At 47.5% G+C, this 21,311-nt stretch overlaps 1 protein-coding gene across 1 annotated transcript in view; it reads left to right on the forward strand.

The window, feature by feature from the left end:
* The window catches only part of MCF2L2 (MCF.2 cell line derived transforming sequence-like 2), a 774,003-nt gene that overhangs the window by 663,865 nt on the left and 88,827 nt on the right, over nt 1–21,311 (forward strand). The window contains 1 exon segment of the mRNA XM_029615373.1: nt 2,052–2,130. Coding sequence (XP_029471233.1) covers nt 2,052–2,130 — 79 coding nt within the window.

Below are 21,311 nucleotides of genomic sequence, written 5' to 3' on the forward strand. Positions count from 1 at the left end.
TTTTTTTTATATACCAACATTCATCTCAATTAAGACATCACACTGGTTTACATTCAGGTACTGTAGGTATTTCTCTATCCCCAGAGGGCTTACAATCTAAGTTTTTTGTACCTGAGGCAATGTAGGGTAAAGTGACTTGCCCAAGGTCACAAGGAGTGACAGTGGGACTTGAACCTTGGTCTCCTGGTTTATAGTCCACTGCTCTAACCACTATGGAGTGCCATGGCAGCGAGGTGAACAAGCATGAAAGGAAAAAATGGTATATACATAACTACATAGATAAAGGGGCAAAGCAAAAGAGTAATGGTGTCAGAGTGGAACAACAGCGGGGTAAACAAATGGGATAAGGAAAGGTGTCGTATCAGACTGATAAGGTGGCTAAATAGCATTTGTGCCTACAAAAATATGTTGAGGTTAAAATTGAAATATGTAATATAGGTGCCGAAAAATAATAAATGTGAAACTAGACCATACCTTCAAGATGTGAAACGATCGTGTACCAGACTGCCAGCTGTATAGAGCCAGTGATGGCAATATATATCAGGACAAAGCGCGCCAAAGGAAAAAACCTTTACATACAGGTTGACATCAAATCGGAGAGACGTCCCAGGTCGGAGACATGTCATTGTGAAAAGATACTCTAGTGAGGCTCCCAAAATGAATAGAATTAATATAGAAAATAATATATATATATAGTATATATAGGTACCAACCCCAGGAAAAATATACAGAAAGGAAATAGGGAAAATAACGTGTCAAAGAAATCAATTACACAAAAGCAAAAAGGCAGGGGGGGAATAAGGGCATAAGACCCAACGTCAGAATGAGAGGATCATCGTTAAGGAGCAATAATTTTGAAAATATTACTAATAAAGGAACAGATTCAGTGTTTAGATTAACTAGTCAAAAGACCACAGAGTGCCACAAAACTGGGACAATCACACGTTCAGGTTGACATAAGGGAAAGATCTGCTAAACAGAATATAATATAATGCAGACATCAGTATGGCTGAGGGTAGAAATATATGGAAAAACTTTTTAAATTCCATAAGAGAAGATTTATACATGTAAAATTGTACACGAGAGTAGAAAACAAAAATGTACTTCCAAGGTGGTAGACAAAAGTGCATTTTTAACAAGTGGTTAAGAAACATGTCGTAAGGACCTCTCAACAAGCCCAATGAATGCAAGATGGAAACAAACAACGAAAGAGATTACTGCAGGTGAAAGGCACTAGAAAAAGGCGGCCCATTCAATCTCTTTATTGAGTCTGACCGGTGCAAGGGAACCTAACTCAAAAATCCAGCACTGCTCTCTACGTATTAAGCTGGTGGAAAAATCACCTCCGTGAAGAGAGAGTTGGAGAATTTCAATAACAAAAAATCTTAAGTCAGAAATAAGATGTTGTTTTGATGACCAATGGGAAACAAGGGATGCCTCACTCTTCAACAAGTGTATACATGAAGAATGTTCAGAGATTCCTATTTTGATTTTTTTAGTGGTCTTCCCAATGTAAATTAAAGAACAAGGACAAGTAATGACATTAACACCACCACTGGAGTTACAGTTAGAGGTGTGCTTGAGAGGATAATGTTTATTTGTATGAGGGTGTAGAAAGACAGACAAAGATTCAGAGAGAGGGTAAGCTGTACAATGCCCACAAGGAGTATGGCTGTGAATCTTAGTAGTCTGGAGACATTGTAGACTCACTGTGGAGGTCTCAGTGTACCAGCATGTCCCAGAGGTTCCTACCTCTCTGGAAAGCAAAACAAGAAAGTTCGTTAAAGAGGTGCCAAGACGGACCAATGTCATTTTATGCTAGCAAAAACCTCACCAATCCGGCACGAAATATATTTGCGAGCACTGCCTTCGTTGTATGCAAATATATCTCTCATGCATATTCATTGTAGATGTCCTGAAAACCAGACCTGGTCATGGCACTTTAGGAATTGCCCATCCCTGATGCATACACAGTATATACTTGTTTGTATATAATTGCCTTCTATTTGGTTTAATAATCTACCATTGTATTCTCCTATGTTTGTTTGCAGGCTTCATCTGTTGAATTGAAAAGCCTCTGGGTATCTGAGATCAGAAAAGTTCTTACAGGACAGTTAGAAGCTTGCAGAGGTGGGATAAAGTGCTGTTTCTGTTATACCTTACTTAGCTTCACGAAAGATGTGAAGGTCTTTTCAAATAAGTTACACGTTAAAGTAAAATAAATCTTGCATTTGAGAATGGGAAGGTGGGGGGTGGTTGGGGGGGGGGTTCTACATTTCAGACTTCCAGCCTATGAGAAACTTGTCCCACCCAGGGTTTCCTCCATTAATGATAAGGGGAGGTGTAAGCTTGAAGAATTATGGGCATTCATTTCCTGCATTTTTAATTCTTCTCCCTTCTGATCGAGTCATGGTCATGGTTGACCTCTAGTTTTGGGGTATGAACTATCATTCCCTCTAGAACTGTTATCCAGGCAGTAGGCATCACAAAGTGGCCGGGACTTTCTCCCTCCTGAGGGATGCATCCACAGTCTTCTGGATCTGAGGAACAGGAGCCAGATCCCTTATAAATTAATTTTCTTTTTTTTTGTGTGTGTGTGACCTGGCAGTTTCCTACTGTTCCTTTGTGCTCTTGGCACCATGATTCTTTGCAACTACCTGGGGATTTATTCCCCTATTTTGTATCCTCCCAACTTATGTTTAGTCCCAGTCACTGCAGTGATGGTCCTGGGCTGGGGCCTTCTGGAACTCTGCGGTCCTGGGCACTGAATCCTACCACTAGGTGTCTCGCTTAGGCAATGGCCATGACTCCCTTCCCCCCCCCCCCCCCCCCCCCCCCCCCCCCCCCCACCACCACAAACAGGACTTACATTTTTATTTTATCAAGTCAACATTATCCCTTCCCTATCAGCCCTTACTGGCCCAAAAATAAAACGAACCTCTTATATTCAGAATACCCAGATCAGTCCAGAAAAGTGGGTTGTGTATCCCTACCAGCAGGTGGAGTCAGAGAACAATTAGAACTTTGGGCACTGCTACATAACGAGAGTGCCACCTGCAGTCCCTCAGTATTTCTCTGACTCCAGCAGGTGGTAGGGTGCATCTCCTGCAGTCTTAGTTTTTTTTTTTCAGGGTAGTTAGGAAATTTGTTATTTTATTTTTCCTTCTCATTTGCTTCCTGAGGTGTTAGGCACTTTCGTGGGCCATCCCTCAGTGGAAGCCAGGCATCCGGAGGGTTAGACACCCCTGACTGTGTTTCGCCCGCTCCATCCCGGGGTGTATAGGCCAGGGGCTCCTGGTCTTCCTACCCTCGAAGCTGCTCCCTCGACCCCTGTTAGTGCAGGCTTCAGTAGTTTAGTTGTTTAAAGTTAGTTTAAAAAAAAAAGTCTCTTCAGTCTGAGGTAAGGAGTCGGCACCGGGGGAGCCTGCTCTGCAGCAGGCTGTGGGGACATCTTTGAGCTGTCACAGTTTCATTTCCTTCCTCTCCCGGGGCTCCGGGTTGATAGTGAAGGTAGGCAGTGTGTGTACCAGGTCCAGGCCACGTTTTCAGCACCCAGGTGGCTGAACAGCGTGGTTCCTCGCAGAGGCCTTGTTTTTCTATTTTTTTTCCCGCACTGCCGGCGGCGCTCGCGCAGCTACAGGTCTCGGGCCTATTTTTTTCTTCCCTCAGCTGCTCTGACCGCGTGGCTACGCGGCTCGGCATGGCACCGTGAAAATCGGCGGTCTGCCGCTCCTGTGGGGCACGCGGGCAGAATTTGAACTCTGCGTCGTCGTGCCCAGACTGTTCCGGTTTGGAAGGCCCATCGGGGGTGGCCCCTCCCCCTCGCGGGGGGGGGGCTCGCGACACTCTGAGCAGGAAGAGGATTCCCCCCTACCGCTTTGGTCCCCATGGCAGTAGTTCCAATGTTGGGGACTGGGGAATCGGCCCCGCAGGACCCCCCAGATGGGGAGGTAGACGCAGGAGATTTTTCCCCAGAGTTTATCTTGTTGATTCATCAGGCCTCTTTGGCACGGAGACAGACTTCCTTAAAGAGATCCGGGCGCGCTGGGGATCCCGCTGAGCCCCCTCTGAAGCAGGGATGTCCTGCAGCCACCCAGCAGTGCCCAGTGGTCCGCTCTCATCCTGGGGAGGATGGTCGCGGGGATCCCCATGACCCAGGTTTTGGGGCGGGGCGGCACTGGTTCAGAATCTGGGGGTCGGATCTGCGCAGCTACCGGGTGCAGATCCGGACCAGAATCCTGATCCGGTGGACATGGATACGGATGATCCTGATGGGGATGACCTTCCTCTGGTGGAGGGTGATGATCCTACTGTTGTCCACCTGTTTAAGCGAGATGAGCTTCGTCTGCTTATTCCCCAGGTCCTGGATGTCCTCGATCTTAAGGTTACTCAAGAGGATTCCGATAATGAAGGACTTAATCCGGTTCTGGATGGTATTCAGGGACCATCAACAGCTTTTCCACTACCTAAGAAAGTCCGAAAGCTGGTGACCCGCGAGTGGGATACTCTGATGCGGGTATAAAGGTGGGTAGGGCGATGGGAAAGCTCTACCCGCTGTCGTCAGAGGTACTGGACCCGCTGAAGATTCCGAAAGTGGACACGGCTCTGTCCGCGGTCATAAAGAAGACCACAATACCCGTGGCGGGATCTGCTGCCTTAAAGGACATGCAGGACCGAAAACTGGAGATCCAGTTGAACGGGTTTTTGAAGTGGCCCCTTTGAGCCTTTGAGCGGCAGTCTGCGCTAGTCTTATGCAATGAGCATGCCTGTGCTGGGTCCAACAGGTGAGTACTAATGTGGAGGACACTGACGTTGGAGCGTTGCAGCTGGCCCATTTGGAAGCCGGAATTGCGTATGGAGCAGATGCGCTATACGACCTCGTTCAGACCTCACTCGGTCCATGGTGTCCGTGGTGGCAGCTCGTCGCCTTCTCTGGTTATGGAATTGGGCAGTGGACCTCTCCTCAAAATCCCAACTTTGTAACCTTCCCTTCAAGGGCAAGCTTCTCTTTGGGGAGGAGTTGGATCAGTTGGTCAAGCTCCTCGGGGAGTCCAAGGGCAATAGGTTGCCAGAGGATAGAAGAGCGACCAAGAAAGTTTTTCCCCCTCAGGCTCATTTTCGGGACTCTCGCTGTTTTCGATCTGGCAGATATTCCGCTCCGGCGGGTCTTAAGTCAACACCGGGTCACCAACAGTCCTTTTGCGGTGGCTGCCGCACCTGGAGGGACTCTGGACACCTCGTGGTGGGTAGCAGTAACGCCGCCCAATGAAGCCACGATTATCCATTCCATCGTAGAAGCTGTCGGAGGCAGATTATCCAGCTTTTATACGAAATGGGCAAGAATAACCTCGGATCGCTGGGTCTTGGAGGTGATCAGGGACAGTTACGCCCTGGAGTTTGCGCGTCCAGTCCGGGAAGTGTTCGTGGAGTCCCCTGTGCTCTCTCGCGCCAAACGCAAGGCGGTACAGGATACCCTGCAGCGGCTGCTCGACCTCAGAGCCATTGTCCCAGTGCCAGAAGCGCAGCAGGGACGGGGACGATACTCAATTTACTTCTTGGTCCAAAAAAAGGAGGGCACTTTTCATCCCATCCTCGATCTGCAGAAACTCAACCATTGTCTCAGGGTCCCTCGTTTTCATATGGAAACCCTACAGACTGGGATGGCGGCGGTTCAAAAGGGAGAGTTTCTAGTGTCACTGGATCTCATGGAAGTGTATCTTCATATTCCGATCCGGATGAATCATCAGCAGTTCCTGCGCTTCAAGGTCTTGGGTCAGCATTTCCAGTTTCGAGCCCTTCCGTTTGGCCTCGCCACAGCTCCTCGGACTTTCACCAAGTTTATGGTGGTGGTAGCGGCTTTCCTTCGCAAGAAGGGTATTCTGGTCCATCCTTACCTGGATGACTGGTTGATTCACGCCAAGTCTCGGGAGGATTGCGTACGGTCCGTCCACACGGTGATGGTCACCTTACAGTCACTCGGGTGGGTCATCAATGTGCAGAAAAGTCATTTGGAACCCACCCAGAAGCTGATTTCCTTGGGAGCACAATTCGATAGATTACAAGGCAAGGTGTTTCTGGTGGAGGATTGCCTGCGGAAGTTGCAAGAACAGATTCATGCTCTCCTGTGGAGCGAGCAGCCCACAGTGTGGCATCATCTGCAAGTCCTGGGTTCCATGGCTTCCACCTTGGATTTGGTGCCCTGGGCGTTCGCTCACTTGCGACCGTTACAACGTGTGCTCTTGTCGCGCTGGAGTCCGGTATCGGAACAGTTCATCTCCCAATGCCACTACTGCCCGAGTCCAGACTCAGTCTGTCATGGTGGCTGTCACGCAACAATCTGGAACAGGGAGTGGACTTGGATCCTCCGGATTGGATAATAATCTCCACCGAAACCAGTCTGTCCGGCTGGGGAGCAGTGTGTGCAGACAGAACCGCCCAAGGGCTCTGGTCTCTGACGGAGGGGTCCTGGTCCATCAATCGGCTCAAGACGAGAGCAGTACAGCTGGCCTTACAGGCGTTTCTCCCCTGGATACAGAACAGCATGGTTCGCGTGTTCTCCGTCAATGCGACGACGGTAGCTTACATTAACCACCAAGGGGGCACAAGAAGTCCCGCGGTTGCGCTCGAGGCGTGCCTCCTGTTCGCCTGGGTGGAGCGCCATCTCCAGGGAATTGCAGCTTCTCACATCACGGGAGCGGAGAACTTGCAGGCCGATTTTCTCAGCAGACAACAGCTCGATCCCGGGGAATGGGAACTGTCTCGCGACGCGTGGAACCTCATTTGCGGCCGGTGGGGTGTGCCGCAGTTGGATCTGATGGCAACCAGAGTGAACGCGAAGACGGACAGATGTTTCAGCCGTTGGCAAGAGCAGGGCTCGGTGGGTCTCGACGAGCTGGTGTGTTCCTGCCCCACAGGAATTCTTCTGTACGCCTTTCCTCCGTGGCCCCTCATCGGTCAACTTCTTTGTCGCATCGAACTCCATCCCGGCAGGGTGGTTCTGGTGGTGCCGGAGTGGCCGCGTCGCCCGTGGTTTGCGGATCTGATTCGCTTGGCCCTAGAGGGTCCGTTGCAACTCGCTCATCTACCGCATCTTCTCCATCAGGGGCCCATATTTTCGGATCGGGAAGATCACTTCTCTCTCGCGGCCTGGCTTTTGAGAGGCGACGTTTACGCTTGAAGGGTTATTCCGAGCAGGTTATTTCCACGCTCCTACAGGCTCGCCGTCCAGCCACGTCTATGGCTTATGTTCGCGTTTGGAAGCTGTTTGAGGCATGGTGTCTCCAGCGCTCCTGCAATCCATTGACGGTGGACGTCATCCGGGTGCTTGAATTTTTGCAGCAAGGACTCGCTAGGGGGTTAGCGTTTAATTTCCTTCGGGTTCAGGTGGCAGCGTTGGGCGCCTTGTGGGGTCGGTTGAATGGTGTGTCTCTAGCTGTCCATCCGGATCTTGCTCGCTTTCTCAAAGGGGTTAAACATCTGCGTCCGCCTGTCTGGCCTTTATGTCCCAATTGGAGTTTGAATCTAGTTCTCCGGGCGCTGTGCGAAGCCCCCTTTGGGCCTCTGCGCAGGGCTTCGTTGAAGAATCTGACTTTAAAAACAGTGTTTTTGGTGGCTATTTGCTCGGCCCGCCGGATTTCGGAATTGCAGGCATTGTCGGGCCGCGATCCCTTTCTTCGGATTTATGATGATAGAATTTCCCTGCGCACGGTTCCCTCGTTCTTTCCCAAAGTGGTTTCGGCCTTCCATGTCAATCAGGCGGTGGATCTTCCCGGTTTTCCTCACTGGGCTCTGGGCAGGGACCTTCATCTATTGGATGTCCGGCATATTTTGCTGCGCTACCTGGAGGTTACTAATAATTTCTGACGTTCGGATCACTTGTTTCTCCTGTTTGGGGGGCACAACAGGGTGACCAGGCGTCTAAGGCGACCATCTCTCATTGGATTAAGGAAGCCATCGGCTCCACCTACATTTCCCGAGGGCATCAAATGCCGTTGGGTCTCAGAGCACACTCAACCAGGGCACAAGCGACCTCTTGGGCGGAGTATCAACTCCTGTCGCCTCAGGAGATTTGTAGGGCGGCAGTGTGGTCTTCTTTACACACTTTCACTAAACATTATCGCTTGGACGTTAAAGCTGATGATGAATCGTCCTTTGGTGAGAGTGTATTGCGTGCGGGTCTTTCAGGTTCCTGCCCAGTGTAGGGTGGCTTGGGTACATCCCACTTTTCTGGACTGATCTGGATATGTTCAGGAAATGAAAATTGGTTCTTACCTGCTAATTTTCGTTCCTGTAATACCACAGATCAGTCCAGAGGCCCACCCCTTTCTTCAGATACCAAAAAACTGCATTGCCTTACGATTTGCTGTTTTTAATTATGGAGCTCCGTGTTGACAGAGTTACTCGATGGAGCAGTTTCTGAGTCTGTTTGTTGAGGCCACAAGTTGTCGTTTTTTTGTTTGGGTTTCAACCTCAGCCACTAGTTAGTTCTGTTAGTGTGGGCTTGGGTACAGGCCAATACTGAGAGACTGCAGGTGGCACTCTCATTATGCAGCAGTGCCCAAAGTTCTAATTGTTCTCTGACTCCACCTGCTGGTAGGGAATCACAACCCACTTTTCTGGACTGATCTGTGGTATTACAGGAATGAAAATTAGCAGGTAAGAACCAATTTTCATATATCTATTCCAACCTCCCTCCCTCCTCTCCACCAGTCTCTCATCCCTACAACTTCTCGTCCCTCACCTCTCCTTCTCCCCATCGCCCTTATCCTGCCTCATCCCTGAATGCCACTGCTGCCTGCCTCCTGCTGCAGAGCTCTGTTTGCACTGGGGCTGATGTATTAAAACGTGTTGCCCCTTTTCTCCCCTTTTGTTTGCAGTCTTCTTGGAACACTTTGCAATTAGGATATGAAACAATTCCAAAATAGAGGGCTTTACCATAGGGGTGACAAACTATAAATGATCCCTGTTTCTAGACCAGAGCTTTCCAAAGTGTGTGTCGCAACACTTTAGTGTGTCACCTGCAGTGTGCCGGTGTGTCGCGCAAGCCCGGTGCATGTGACGGGGCAGAGCAAGTGGTATACCGAGGAGCGGTCAGGGGGAGCCAATGCGGCCGCCGGTGGACCTCATCCCACTGGCGGCTGAGTATTGAAGTAACGCTGTGCTGTGCCGGAGACACACAGTAGGGAGATCGTCAGGGCCGTGGTGGAGTTCATGTCACCACAGCCCGAAGAAAAAGGTCACGTCTAAATGTGCAGGTGCTCCTCCTCCTTCCTGCCTGCGCGGCCCTGGAAGAAAAATGTTGCCGGAGCCGCATGGGCAGGAAGGAGGAGGAGCATCAGCCAGATGCAGTAGAGGAGCAGCATTGTTGCAGCGGGCTGAGAAGAGGAGGAGGCCCGGGTAGCAGGGCCACCACCGCGGATTGGCCCGAGAAGATCAGGGCCGCTGCCGCCGCAGATCGGCCCAAGAAGATCAGGGCCACTGCAGAGCCCATCCTGCAGTGACCCGTGAAGAGGAGGCCCAGAGGTAAGAGAGAGGCTGAGGGCCCATAGAGTGTATGAGATGTGTTGAGAGATTTGTGTGTGTATGAGATGAGTTGAGAGATTGTGTGTGTGTATGAGATGAGTTGAAAGATTGTGTGCATGTATGAGATGAGTTGAGAGATTGTGTGTCTGTGTGTGAGAGACTATGTGTGGGAGTGAGGACCTGAATGTTTTCAGAGACTGCATGTGAGAGCCTGTGTGTGTGAGAGAGAGACAGCATGTGACAGTGAGAGCCTGTGTGTATGAATGATTGTATGAGAGAGAGCATGTGACAGTGAGAGCCTGTGCTTGATCAAGACAGCATGTGGGAGTGAGAGAGAGCCTGGGTGTGTGAGAGTCAGACAGCATGTGCCAGTGAGAGACTGTGTATGAATGATTGTATGAGAGAGAGCATGTGACAGTGAGAGTCTGTGTGTGTGTGTGTGTGTGTGTGTGTGTGTGGTGTGAGAGAGAGAGAGAAAGCATGTGAGAATGAGAACCTGATTGTGTGTTTGAGGGAAGAAGATAGATGGAGAGAAAAGAAATAGAAAAAAAGACAATATGAAAGGAATTGGCAAAAAAATAAGAAAGGGAAGGTGGAACAAAAAAGCCTGTGACCAACCGATTAGAAAACTAAGATCAGATAGCAAAGGTAAAAAAAAAAAAAATTTACTTTTTACTGATTGGCACATGTAATATTTGGTAATGTGCTGGAGTAGCACTTTCTCTATGCAGATCTCACAATGTACGAGATCAACATGGAGGAAGTGGAAACCCACGGGGCCTGCACAGAGGAGGCAGCAGAATGGGCTTCAGTGCCAGTAGCAGCAATCAGCGCCTCCCCAATAGCCATGCGGCATCAGTGATAGTGGCAGCAGAGGAATGAGAGAGGCTCCGAGGTTGCTGGCAAAAGAAAGAGAGGGGGGTCTCCCTTTAGCATGTGCATATGTATGAATGGGAGTCTGCCTGGGGGTTCTTTGTGTGAATGCATGGGTGCCTGCCTGAAGGTGTGTCTGTGTATGAGAATGAATGGGTGTCTTCCTGGGGTTTGTATGTGTGAGAATAGGTGCCTGCCTGTGTGGTGTATGTGTGTGTGAGAATGAATTGGTGCCTGCCTGGGGGGGTCTGTGTTTGTGTGTATGTGAGGGAGCCAGAGAGAGAGCATGAGTGTCTATGAGAAATCCAGGGGAGTAAGAGTTTGTGTGGGGGGGGGTGTGTGGAGGGGGAGAGAGTGTCTTAGAGCCTGAGAGTATGAGTGTGAGAGCGAGAGGTTATGGTGGGTATAAGAGCATGAATGTGTATGTATGTGACAGTGTATGTGTGAGAGAGAATGGACATGTGAGTATGTGTGAGAGAGAGAGGATAATCCTTGACAATATCAGGGTGACTGGAGATCAAGAGCTCCCACGTATGGACAGCAGGGGCTTTTTAAAATCCTTATTAGTTTTAATTATTGGGTGTTATTTGATATATGTGCTGTTTTGAAATATTTTATTGGTGTTTGTAAAAAATGTATATGATTTTAATTAATAGAAATTCTATTTATCAGTAGTTTTAAAATAATCTTTTATTAGTATGGTTTTACTATTATAACTGATGCTTTATGTTTCTTGATTTTATTTGTTTTATGAGGAGTGGTGGTTCTGTTTTTCTATTGTTAATACACAGAGTCTGGCTTCTTGGGGTTTCCAGTTCAGTTTTTGTCTAATTTGTGCTCCTTTATTTTGTATTCTGTATTTGGTGAGGGTCTGTCTCTGCTCTGTGTGTGTGACCATGATGAGAGATTCTGCTAGCAAAGGGATCTATTGCTATCTGGTTTGTTTTGTTTCCTCAGTAGGTGGTGTATTGGTATTCTAGGACCCAGTGTAATATTTACCCTTGCTTTTTCACAGGTAGGATTATTGTTGTTTGAGTCCTTGGTGCTATTACTGTTATGTTACAATGGGATTGCAGTATAGATTTTGAGTGTCTTTTTTGTGGGGTTTTGTGTTAGTTCACAATGTGTCTGGCAGTGGAAGGTGTTTGTGCTGCTGTTACCGTGAGATGACACCAGAATTTGAAAATATATTTTAGTATGATGAGCTGTAAGGGAAACATCCAAGCTCCATTGTTTGGGGGAATTTCAGTGGATGCACAGAGTTACAGAACTGGAGGTGCAGGATTTATATTGACATTCTGTCCCTTCCTGTAAATTCCAGACTTCACTCTCATAGCCACATAGAATTAGTTGAATGAGGCTATTAAATAATTTTATAGTGTGAAACTGGCCAACTTTTTAAAATTACGCAGAATACCCTTTGGACTTTTTTAGTAACACCAAATATTCAAAGCTGTGTTCATCCCATCAAGCTCATATATCTCATTAAAGAGGTAAATTGAATAACACAATAACTTTGTTTTATTATTGTTACTCATAAATTATAACAATAACATTAATCTTGGAATATTATATATATTTAATATAAATGAAAGGTTTTCACAAGATAGGTTGTGTCGTGAAACATTTTATTATGTATATATTTAAGGAAACATACATAAATTGTCGAAATACATTTCGTTCGTTTAACCTTTAACCTCTGGTTTGCTAGTAGACTGAATTTCTGTGTCATGAAATTATGTTTGTCTAAAAAGTGTGTCACCAACATGAAAAGTTTGGAAAGCTCTGTTCCAGACGATGTAGTGCTTACTTTGACTAAACCAGGGGTGTTACTGGAGGCGGTGGTAGAAGAGATGGGAGACTTTAGCAAGGTCTCGGGCTTTAAAATTAACTGGGACAAATCCAAAATCTTTAATATTTCTTGTCAGCCTGAATTGGAACAATCTTTGAAACATAAACATCCATTCAAATGGCAGCGCAAAAAAATTAAATACCTGGGGGTATTTATTGGCAGACGGGTCGATGATTTGTATAAACTATATTATTCACCTCTCATTCACAATATTTGCAGTGATTTGGAGAAATGGTCACGTTCTTCATTTTTCTTGGCTGGGGCGGATCGCAACAGTTAAGATGAATGTGCTTCCTTGGTTGAGTTATCTCTTTCAAACTCAATGCTAAGATTGTGGCAGAGGAGAATTTTCGATTCTGTTTGGAGAAAATTAACCTCTAGGGTGACAAAATGACTGTTGTATGATACAAAGGGTCAGTGTTCCCAATATATCCTAGTACTATGCTGCCGCCCAATTACGGGCAATTATAGACTGACATAAAACCAAGAATCTTAAACACTGGGTATCTATGGAACACTACAGGGCAGGGGTTATGCCTCTACAAGCATTACTTTGGCAACGTCGTGATACTTGGCACCCTGTAGAGAGATTGGCACCGAGCACTTGTACTACATTAAACACCTGGAGAATTTGGCAAATTAAACTCGTGGGCAAAAGAGACTACTTTTATTCTACTGAATTGTTTCATAACACTGCTTTCATACCTTGTAAGCCACTAGATGCATTTAACAGTTGGAAAGAGTGCGGCATTATGCAATTAGAACATATATGGGACTCGGCGGGGTTGGTACCCTTTGATACTTTATGCACTAAGTATGGGTTCCCTGAAGAGGAGTTTTTGTCCTATCTGCAAATATCACAATTTTTTAAAAAAGCTGTAATATCAATACACAGTTGAGTATGGGGAAATCTTTTATGGAAGGGTTGTGCAGATAGCAGATAACATGAAGGGAGTAATCTCGAAAATCTATGTGGCTCTTAACATGGCTCTTGATTCTGCCCCAGTGCATATGAAAGCATGAGAATCCGATTTAGGCCACATTCTCTCAGAGGAAGATCCTGTCAGACAAATCTGATTGACTTTTTTGACTGGGTAACCAAGGAATTGGATAGAGGAAGAGCGCTCGATATCATATACTTGGATTTCAGCAAAGCTTTTGATACGGTTCCGCACAGGAGACTGGTGAATAAAACGAGAAGCTTGGGAGTGAGTGCCGAGGTGGTGACCTGGATTGCAAATTGGTTGACGGACAGAAGACAATGTGTGATGGTAAATGGAACCTTCTCTGAAGAGAGAGCGGTTTTAAGTGGTGTACCGCAAGGATCGGTGTTGGGACCGGTCCTGTTCAATATCTTTGTGAGCGACATTGCGGACGGGATAGAAGGTAAGGTTTGTCTTTTTGCGGATGACACTAAGATCTGCAACAGAGTGGACACGCCGGAAGGAGTGGAGAGAATGAGACGGGATCTAAGGAAACTGGAAGAGTGGTCGAAGATATGGCAGCTGAGATTCAATGCCAAGAAGTGCAAAGTCATGCATATGGGGAGTGGAAATCCGAATGAACTGTATTCGATGGGGGGGGAAAGGCTGATGTGCACGGAGCAGGAGAGGGACCTTGGGGTGATGGTGTCTAATGATCTGAAGTCGGCGAAACAATGCGACAAGGCAATAGCTAAAGCCAGAAGAATGCTGGGCTGCATAGAGAGAGGAATATCGAGTAAGAAAAGGGAAGTGATTATTCCCTTGTACAGGTCCTTGGTGAGGCCTCACCTGGAGTACTGTGTTCAGTTCTGGAGACCGTACCTTCAAAAAGACAAAGACAAGATGGAGGCGGTACAGAGAAGGGCGACCAGGAAGGTGGAGGATCTTCATCGGATGACGTACGAGGAGAGATTGAAGAATCTAAATATGTACACCCTGGAGGAAAGGAGGAGCAGAGGTGATATGATACAGACTTTCAGATACTTGAAAGGTGTTAATGATCAAAAGACAACGACAAACCTTTTCCGAAGGAAAAAAATCAGCAGAACCAGGGGTCACGATTTGAAGCTCCAGGGAGGAAGATTCAGAACCAGTCAGGAAGTATTTCTTCACGGAGAGGGTGGTGGATGCCTGGAATGCCCTTCCGGAGGATGTGGTGAAGACCAGAACTGTGAAGGACTTCAAAGGGGCGTGGGATAAACACTGTGGATCCATAAAGTCAAGAGGCTGCCAATGAAGAGTGGGTGACTCGCCAGAATGATGGCTACTGCCTGGAGTCAATACCCTTATTAAATAAACATACACAGGCTTACGGTGACTCCAACATCGCTCTAAGCTTCAACAGCAAGAGGAAATGTGGAAAAAAGGATTCACACTCACAAAGAGGGGAGTAGCTGGCTTGTTACGGCGGTTACTACCCCAAATCAAATAAGCCTGATACTTCACTTTCAATGCATATACAGCAAAGTTCTCTGATTCAACGGCAGGGGAGAAGAAAAACTGATACTTCACACATCCAGCAGAGCTCTCTGCTTCAACGGCAGGGGAGAAGAAAAGAGGGTTCACACTCACAAAGCGGGGAGTAGCTGGCTTGTTACGGCGGTTACTACCCCAAACCAAATGTGCCTGATACTTCACTTTCGATGCACATCCAGCATGGCTCTCTGCTTCAACGGCATGGGAGAAGACTTATACGTCACGCATATCCAGCATAGCTCCCTGCTTCAACGGCAGGGGAGAAGAAAAACAACCAATAAGGGCTAATAACATAGTCTGGGTAAAACAAATAAGCATGGGTGCAGCTTGCTTATTGCGGCGGCTACTACCCCTAACGAATCAAGCTAGATATTTCACTTGGATGCAGCTCCATCACTGCTCTCTACATTAAAGGTGGGGGTGGAAGGGAAATAGAACCAAGAGCTAAGAGAAACAGATAAGTATGAGAGAAAATATGTGTGAAGCTTGCTGGGCAGACTAGATGGGCCATTTGGTCTTCTTCTGCCGTCATTTCTATGTTTCTATGTTTCTCTGAAGATGAATGGAGTTTAACTTATCTGAGGGTTGCCAAGTCTTCTGTCTCATCAGCGCTAATGGAGAACAGCTATAAACATTTATTCCGATGGTACCTCACACCAGACAAGTTACACCATATCTTTCCTAGTATTGATAACAAATGCTGGAGAGGTTGCTTACAATTGGGAATGTTTTCCCATGTTTGGCGGGAGTGCGATGTAATTAAATCTTTTTGGAGGAAGTGGCATCTCTGATCGCTGACGTAACTCAGGAACTGGTGAATTTATACCCCAAAAATGTGTTCCTGAACATTCCAGATGAAAATCTTTGCAAATCAACACAATTGTTGGTATAACAGTTGGTATTGGCTGCATGTTGTGAAATTGCCTTTTGCTGGGAGAAAATAAATGCTCCTACTATTAAGACAGTCATACAACATTTAGAGCAGGTCAGCAGAATGAGTAATTAAACACCATAATACTCATAAATTTAATTGGGGAGAAATTTCTAACTTGGGGCTATATTCATCAAACTATTGCATGTGAAAGAAGAGGGACGTATTTTATGATAATAGTGCACATTGTGATAAATAGGCTATCATAGCAGAATGCAATAACTTTTTTGCACTAATACCACAATTATTGCAGTTCCTATCTGCAACCACTGGGGGGGGGGGGGAGAGAGAGAGACTGACTAGGTATAAGGTCCTTCTAGTAGTTAGCTATTGTGATGGCTCACCGTCCGTGAGGCCTCGAACGCTGCTCTTCCGTCTCCAGTTCTCCGTCGCCACCAGTTGCCCCGGTCCCTGGAGTCCGGTGTGTTCAAGTAACTCCCTGAGTCTGTGCCTCGGCTGGCCCTGGTTTTGCTGGGCTGCTGGGTTCCCTTTAGGCAGGGTTGGGGGTAAGCAGTTCCCCCAAACCCCAGGGACAACACAGAGAGAGGGATAGTTCCTTCAAAGCAGTTTAATAACTAACAACTGGATGCATTACATGGGGTTTGTCCCCTCCCCCTCCAGCCCTCTGATTCCCTTACAGGCAGTGCTAGTTCAGAGCACTCATTTACCTCCTCTGTTCAGCACTATTACAAGCCCCAACCCCACAGGCCCCTTTAGGGTAAAGAGTATACTTCACCCAGCCACCTGGATTACTCCATATCCATGCCCGAACTGGAGGACTCCTCTATCCCTGAACCTACCTCCATCTCCTCCTCCTCTGACTCCGAAGAGCTGGGTTTTTGTGGCCAGTTCCACCAAGGGGGCACGCCCTCTTCCTCCACCTCCATGGACTCATCTGTGTCTGCCTCATTAACGTCTATGCCTGCCACCTGTTCGCCTTCAGGCTTTCCTCCCCTGTCTGGTGGTGTTTCAGGGAAGCTGGGATTCGTAGTTCTTCTCTTCCCCTGTGCCCCCTGCTGTCTGGCTCTGGTACTCTTGTTGCTCTTATGGTAGCTTGTCAGCTCCTGCCTATGGCCGGGCTGCGCTACATCACACTATTTATATCTCTATAGGAGGCCCACCTAGTAACTCGAGGTGAGGTTTAGATAGTAGTGTAGGGGTTAGGGGCCACTTTGACATGCAGAGTGAGACATCCGAACTTTACAGTACACTCTTGTGAGTTTTTTTACAAATCTCATCTTTGTGTGAGTTTCCTCACTCCGAAGGACATCAAATCTTCACAAGAGTGTACTGTTCTGTTCGGACGTCTCACTTTGCATGTCAAAGTGGCCCCTAACCCCTACACTACTACCTAAACCTCACCTCGAGTTACTAGGTGGGCCTCCTGTAGTAGCATAAATAGCTGCCTACTATGGTGCCACCCCCAGAGGCTCACTCTTTCTCTCTGCCCTCCTTCAATCTTTCTCCAGCCTAAAAATGCCCGAGGCACAATTTGGGAAAAATTGCAATTTTTGGTGTTAAACCTGTGTGATATGGCTTTGCAAAGTGCGAAGCCAGTCTACTTTTCCCAAAATCCCACCCTCAACTCCTCCCCTTTTAAAAATTAGCATCACCCCATGCGTTATGGTGCTTTTCGCATGCATTAAGGCATTTTTCGCATGTGCCTCTTCTTCAGATTGGAAAATAACCCCCTTGGTGTTCGAAGATGGATAACTCCTATTAATAAGCAACTTTTGGTGTAAGTTAGGCTTTGTAATATATTGGGACAAGTATCTTGTGACTGGTGACATTTTATTCCAGAATAATTCTCTTAATAATGTTTATATTGACTACTCAGTTATAAGCTGAGGTCTTCTGATGTGTATTATATATAGCCTCATCTACCTTTGCAATTGTAGTTGCAGTTAACCATGCTGATTTTGTTTCCTGGACTAATTTTGATTACAGGGGTGGGGAAGAGGGGAAGGAAGACCTGAGGGAAAATTTGCACAATATGGCAGAACTGCGTGAGACCTTGTATTTGTCCATGTTCACAAAAGACTGTTCAGGGTTATTTTGCTTTTATACTGCTCTATTTGTACTGATTATTATGGATAGAATAAAAATTATCAGTTGTGAAAAAAACATGAGCTGAATCTTTAGCAAAACTACTAATGGTAGCAGAATTGTCACTACTGTGCAGCACTCACAGTTGTGCAACTGTCTATCATTATGTAAGTTCTTCAGAGAAAAACACTTTTTGCAGCAGAATTGTCACCATTGTACAGTTCTCACTATATGTATCTATTACTGTCGCCTGTTGCCTGTTCTTGCGGCATGGAATGCCGCTGCATTCTGTCTTCGCGGCAAGGGAAGCCGCTGCAACTGCTGACTCCATCCCATGGCTCAGAAGCCACCTCTGGCGCTTGTCTGCTCTTTGTCTTCGCGGCCTGGAGGCTGCCGCTGTCTGTGGTCCTGCTCCACTTCCTGGACACTATAGGCGCTGGCGCGCGCCTCTTCTTCAGATATAAAGGGCCACCGGCGGTAAAAGCCCGCGGCCCCACCGGAACCCAGTCCACTTCCTGCTTCTTCCCTATAAAAGGGCTCTCTTCCAGATCCTCAGGGCCTTCGGATCCGGAATCCATGATTGTCCATGTTCTTCCTTGCCAGTCCAGGTCCTCCATGGTCTTCATGTGTCTGAGATGGTTTTTCGTTTCATGTCTTGATGCTCCTGGTCTCGTTCCTCGTCGGAGCTCCTTCGTTGCCTTGTCTTTGTTCCAGATGTCCTGATGTTCTGAAGTCCTGATAATCCTGAACACCGTGTGTTCCAAGTTCCGAGTCTTCTGAGTCTTCCAGCTCTTCGAGTCCTCCAGATGGCCACCCTGAGGGTAAATCCGTATAGATCCGGTTCCTGTTTCCAGTCATTGGAGCCTCGTTTGGTTGGATCCCCTTCTGGTGCTTGTCTCACTCCCGCGTGGTCCGCAACCAGCCTTCCTAGGTTGTGTGGGGTGCGCAAACGGACAGGGTGGTCTGTGACCAGCCCATGGGGGTCTGTGTGGCGCCCTGAGGGACAGTGCCCACCTGTACCTTCCAAGTCCTCGTCTGAGTCCTTCCAAGTTCCTAGTTCTCGTCTCAGTCCTTCCAAGTTCTGAGTCCTCTTCTGAGTCCTTTTAAGTTCCAAGTCTTCGTCTTGTTCCTGTCCTCAGCCTCCGTCTGGCCTCACACACTCATCGTTCCCAAGTGGCGGGTCCAGAAGGGCTTTCAAGTGGCCGGAGGGCTACTCCCGAGACCAGCATTATGTTGCTGAGTCTCATTGGTGCGTGTAGTTCCAGCAGAGGGCTAATCCTGCCTGGTTCCTGTTCCGAGTTCCTTGCCTTAGTTCCAGTCTTGCTTTGTTCCTGTTCCGCCCGTGCTTGCATGCTCTCACCTTCCACGGTGTGCCTCGGGGCTCCTCCCTGAGTTGTGCCGTGATTCAGGGGCTCACGCTCTCCCATGAGCTAGCGGCTGCGCCTGCATCAGGATCTGAAGGCCGCGATCGCAACAGGATCTGAAGGCCATGAGCTCGGTGAGCGTGTGTCTGCGATGGGCTCAAGTTCCTGGATATTTTTTGAACCTTGTTCCTTGTCTAGAAAATGTTTTGCTCTTAGTTCCTGGACTCTTTTGCCTGGTTAAAAAAAAATTTTGTCATTGGTCTCCCTTCTGAGAATGTCCGGAGTTTTACGACCCGCAGGAGGCACCTGCATCCAGATTTTCTTCAGTCCAGTCCTGGAACTCTTTTCATCCAGCAGGAAACCCTGCACTTGTTCCAGAGACCATCTCTGTTCAGTTCCACAGAGACGTGGGGTTCCATCCTGGGTTCCACACAACCAACAGGAGGCGCCTGCGCCCAGGTTTCCACATCATCATTCCCAAGTTTGCTTCTTTACCAAGCATCATCAAGCTTCAAGGAGTGTATGCCTACTTAAATTAAATTACAGCAACTCCAGATCCTTGGCTCTGAACAACCTGCAGGAGCCGCCTGCACCTTAGACCTGGCTTCATTCCACCAGTTCCAGTTCAGTCCACGTTTCCCTCAACTTTGTGCTTGTCATGGGATTAGTTATAGTTACAATCCCGACTCTGCTATGCACAAGTGGGAGTCCCAGCTTCTAATTCCATTCCAATTTTCAGAGGTGTCACTTTGTGTCTCTTCTCCTTAATTCCAGCGTGGTGAGCTGCCTGGTATCTACAGCTTGCAGACTATCGTCTATCCTTCTGGTGTCCGTCACACAACTTGTGAGCTACTAGAATCCAGATTGGGAAATCCTGACTTGTTCATCCGTCCATCTGATGTTGTCTCCACTGTCAGATAGGGTCCGTGATTGCCACCTTCAAACTTGTTTGGTAAAGCCCACCGTCCTTCAGCTCTGTATCCATCAAGAGAGATCCTTTACTCTACTGAAGGATAGCTCTTCAAGGATGATCATCTCTTGCCATCCTCTAGCTGTTTCCACCCTTATAGGCTGACTTCGTAAGACTTCTATTACCACCTGCTTTTTCTATCCGCCTAGCATGGAATGAGCGATCGTTAGACTCTGCTGGAATTCTTCACTGTCTCCAAGCCTTGTCGTTTGGAGCTTTACCATCCGCCTTAAAGCAGCTTATTTGATCTGAGTCCAAGGGATGGCTTCTATCACTATTCTGGAGATCTTCTTCATGAAATGGTCCCTTGTATAAAGCTGAGCATTTAATGCTGTTGACCTTTTAGCTACTTATGGAACAACTTTTCGCTGCATGGGAGCCTGCATTATCATGTGGATTATCTGACATGCAACTTCCTTCTTGACCTTATCAAAGGGCTCTCTCACCCATCTGGCTTTACAAGAGTTTGGGTTCAATGACCCTGTACATCTCTCTACTTGTCAACCGGAACTCCATGTGCTATCTGTCTTCAAGGAGTATAAAGTTGCCCCAAGACCAGCTTCCCATCCTTTGAGCAATGTTTGGACTTTCTTGCTCCACCCGACGCTCCTCATTCCTATGTTTACCTAAACAATTGGTAGTTGCAAGCTTACATTCTCCTGATACACCATCTTGCATTCAAGATTCTAGCAGTGATGCGTTAAACCTACTATCTGGCTATTGCTCTCAAGAAGAAGGCGTTGTGAAGGTGTTCCTCACTCACGTCTTGATTTAATAATAACCTGAACTGGACTATTCCTTAAGATGCTATTACTACTTCCGTGACTCCAATTCAGCCTGGGTCATGTCTTTTGAGTTTCATCGTGTGTTTGTCATGTCTTCAGTATGCTTCGCCTCGTCACTTCAGCTCTTTCCAAGCTTTGAAGATTCTTGTGTTTGGACCCCCAAGTTCCCCAGCTGGTATAGAAGATATGCCTTCTTGCCTTCAGCCATTGAGAAGAAGCTGAAGGGGGGCTTTGAGGAGGGGGAGCTGTTACAATATTGCGGAGCTCATCCCGCAAGCAGGCCTCTCCACTCACCGCTACAATCGTAACTGCCACCTCAGTGCGGTCCGACGCCTCCCTGTGATGATGGATGGCAGGAGGGGCCGCTGCCATCCATCATCCGCAGCAGGAGAGTCGCCGTCGGGATCCCCTGCCTTCTCAGTAGGAGAAGCCGTTGTCAAGGACTCCTCCTGCACGGCGGGCAAGCTGCGGTCTTTCCTCTCTGCGCGGCCTAGTGCCACTGCTGCCGA

Source organism: Rhinatrema bivittatum, chromosome 9, assembly GCF_901001135.1.
Source record: "Rhinatrema bivittatum chromosome 9, aRhiBiv1.1, whole genome shotgun sequence".
NCBI lineage: Eukaryota > Metazoa > Chordata > Amphibia > Gymnophiona > Rhinatrematidae > Rhinatrema > Rhinatrema bivittatum.